This window comes from Pollachius pollachius (assembly GCF_949987615.1).
Source record: "Pollachius pollachius genome assembly, chromosome: 1".
Lineage (NCBI taxonomy): Eukaryota > Metazoa > Chordata > Actinopteri > Gadiformes > Gadidae > Pollachius > Pollachius pollachius.
The window spans coordinates 27,955,367-27,958,665 of NC_136934.1; the positions used below are offsets into that span (position 1 = coordinate 27,955,367).

General features: G+C 40.6%; 1 protein-coding gene across 1 annotated transcript; it reads right to left on the reverse strand.

Moving 5' to 3' along the window:
- Positions 1-2,156: 2,156 nt before the first annotated feature.
- Positions 2,157-3,299, reverse strand: hoxa13b (homeobox A13b; the record flags this gene model as incomplete). The annotated part of the gene is made up of 2 exons (XM_079735828.1): positions 2,157-2,398; positions 2,663-3,299. 2 exons carry the CDS (start codon positions 3,297-3,299, stop codon positions 2,157-2,159), a joined length of 879 nt encoding a protein of 292 aa, XP_079591954.1.

Sequence of the window (3,299 nt, forward strand, 5' to 3'; positions counted from 1 at the left end):
CACGCACACACACACACACACACACACACACACACACACACACACACACACACACACACACACACACACACACACACACACACATAGCCCCACGTACAAGCACCAAGTACTAGCCCCATGTACTAGCACAGTTTGGCCGCGAGATGGCAACATCAACTCTAAAACTAGAAAATACATTTCCTGCAGAAAATGCGGTGAGTGCCGTAGTAGTGTAGTACTACAGTGCTGTAGTGCTGTAATACTGTAGTACTCACTGTTTTCTGTAGTAATAGTAATAAAGCCACATAGATTAAGACATAAAGAAATGTTAAATGGCTTAATTCAACAAGGATTTCGAACAAAAGTTCAAAAGTCTTAATGGAGTAAACAATGTTAACATGAACACCATTTAAGAAAATGAAATTGGTTGGAATCAAATAAAGTGACAGCTGAATGAAAAGCGCAAAGCATTGCTAAAAATGCAGAAATGTAAAATGAATTGAACTGAAGAATATGAAAGGCCAAATGTATTGCATTGTGTGTGTGTGTGTGTGTGTGTGTGTGTGTGTGTGTGTGTGTGTGTGTGTGTGTGTGTGTGTGTGTGTGTTTAAGAGAGTAGCCGGTGTGTGATTAAAAGTAGCCCAATACGCTCCAGCATCAAAGTAAATCAATGAGACCAACTGAAAACGAAGCGGTATGAAACTAAAACTGATTCTGAAGAAAGTTTAAAAAGATATCGAAATTCCGTTATGATATTATTGAAGATACAAGTATTTGGATTTGTTAAATGGTTTGGACGAAGGTAAACGGCTGAAAAATGATTGAGTTACGATGTTTTAAGAAGTAGGAGCGTCAGAAAGGGCAGACGTGTTCAATGAAAACAGATGAAAACGAAGCCGGTATGAAACTAAAACTGTGATTCTGAAGAAAGTTTAAAATATATAGAAATTCTGTTTCGATATTATTTAACATACAAGTGTGTAGATTTGTTAAATGATTTGAACAAAGGTTGGGAATTGATTTAATTACAATGGGAGGACGGCTCCGCAGTCCTCCCATTGACTCCCATGTTAAAAAAGATAGTTTTTTAAAGTAGAATATCTTAAAAAGTAGAATATTTTAAAAAATCTGAAAAGATGCGCCCGATTTCAAGCTAATATGAACATTTTAAAATTGGAATGGAGTCTCTAGGTGAAGAATTGAGGAAGGAGATATGTCCAAAAGTTTGTAGAGAATAAGAAAGAAAGAAAGAAAGAAAGAAAGAAAGAAAGAAAGAAAGAAAGAAAGAAAGAAAGAAAGAAAGAAAGAAAATAATAAAACTTAAGAAGAGCAATAGTTGAGCGCTGCATGCAGCACACACCTAATAAGTCGCAAGACTGCATGTGACTCCTCCCAGGAATTTGCCAACGGAATTATGCAAAGTAAGCTAAATAAGATCTAATGAGACTGTGTGATCAATTGTCGAGTATCATTCGAAAGCAATTCAGTCAACCTACTCGTCCTACTCGTCTCACAATTAAAATGTTAACCAACAAACATGAATATCACGTCTTTCAAATATTTATTAGGACATATTCTGCGATTGCAGTTGAAAATGCAAAATGTATATACGTTACATTCAGAAAGTATGTTCAAATGTGTATTTTGTAAAATAGCAATGACTGGGTGGGTCATACTTGAATATGCTGCGTGTGAACTTCAACAACACAGCTCCTGGTTCTGTTCAGGTGTCCCTGGAATCTGTTTGTGCCAATCAAGAGTTTGCACATCACATGTTAATCCAATTATTGATAATAGCCTACTGGATATTGATTTTTTTTAGTTCAAGCTATATGTTCGTTCGTTGTGAACAACAAATTGAGTTGTTGGACAAATTAGATAGGCCTAGACAAATTAGCAATTCCAAATAACAAGCAAGACCTAGTTAAAGAAGAGGCCCGCAGATTAACCCAGGGGCATTATCCCAAAGAGACCTTAGACTGTTGCAGATTATTCCACCTGGAGTTTAACTCGAGTGTTTCCAGTGAAACAACAAGAAAGGGAGTCCAGAATAGCCTATCCGGCAGAACCCGTTAGGTCACATAGATAGGCCTACTGTTTATTAGGTAATAAATTATAACTTTTCAGAGTTCATTGGGGGACAGAGCGTCCCTTATTCTCTAGGATTTTATCCAAAGCTAACTGGTGCTCTTGAATTTGTTGACAACTTTCTTTTCTTTAACGCGTCTGTTCTGAAACCATATTGTCACTTGTCTCTCTGACAAATTGGTCTGGGCCGATATCCTTCTTCTTTTATCCTTTGTGATGAATTTATTGGTGGCATACTCCCGTTCCAGTTCCTTAAGCTGTACCTTGGTGTAAGGGACGCGTTTCTTCCTCCCACGGCGGACAGAATGCACATCTCCTCCGCATAAAGGCTCTGTAAAGAAACACACTTTAGTGGCCTGCTTTCAAAATAAACATTCATACATTTGTGTGATTGGCCCGCTTATCATACTTCAACGCATTTATACGAATGCATGAACAATATCTCCCTGGGCTATATTTACTGAGAAAATCTGATCACATTAAGGATCACTTAGTTTGTAAATTCCTCAGCATGAGAAATAATCGCATGCCTATAACAAGCATGTAAAACAGACTTTTCAACATTCATGCACTACTATGGGTTAATGTACAATACCTTGCAAAGAGGACTTCCATAGAGCATTGGACTGTGGCTGGTCCTTGGTGCAGTAGACCTGCCCATTCCAGCTGTTGGCGAGGGCCCACGGCTGGTAGGGCTCCATGGGAAGCAGAGCCTCATGGTGCCGGTGCTCAGAGGGCGCACTCAGAGCAGGGACGCCAGGGACATCCAGATAGCTGGCCTGGTAGGGTCCGGAAGAGTAGCCTTGATAGAAGGCATATTCTTTTGCCCTCGACGGAAACTCCTCGCCAGAGATGGATGTATCCATGTATTTATCCCCATAGCCGGAGGGCTGCGCACAGGTCTTTACGCTGCCGTGTGACATCCTACACGGGTAGTAACCGTTGCCAAAGTATCCATAGGGCAAAGATGCATTGGGCGAACTTTGAGTCGCAGAACAGGGGCTGCATTGTTTAACAGGCTCCCCGATGCCAGAAGCTGGCACCTCACTGGAGGTGTAGGTGGTGCTCGGAGCCAGCGAGGTCGGATGCGCTAACAAATTCCTACACTGGTTTGCAGCAAAATTGCCTCCTGCAAATCCATCCATGTTTTTACTTCTTTCATCAATGCCGTTGTCGTAGAGGAACATCACCGGGTCAATCCAGCGAGAATGAAGGAGTAATGATGCGGTCAT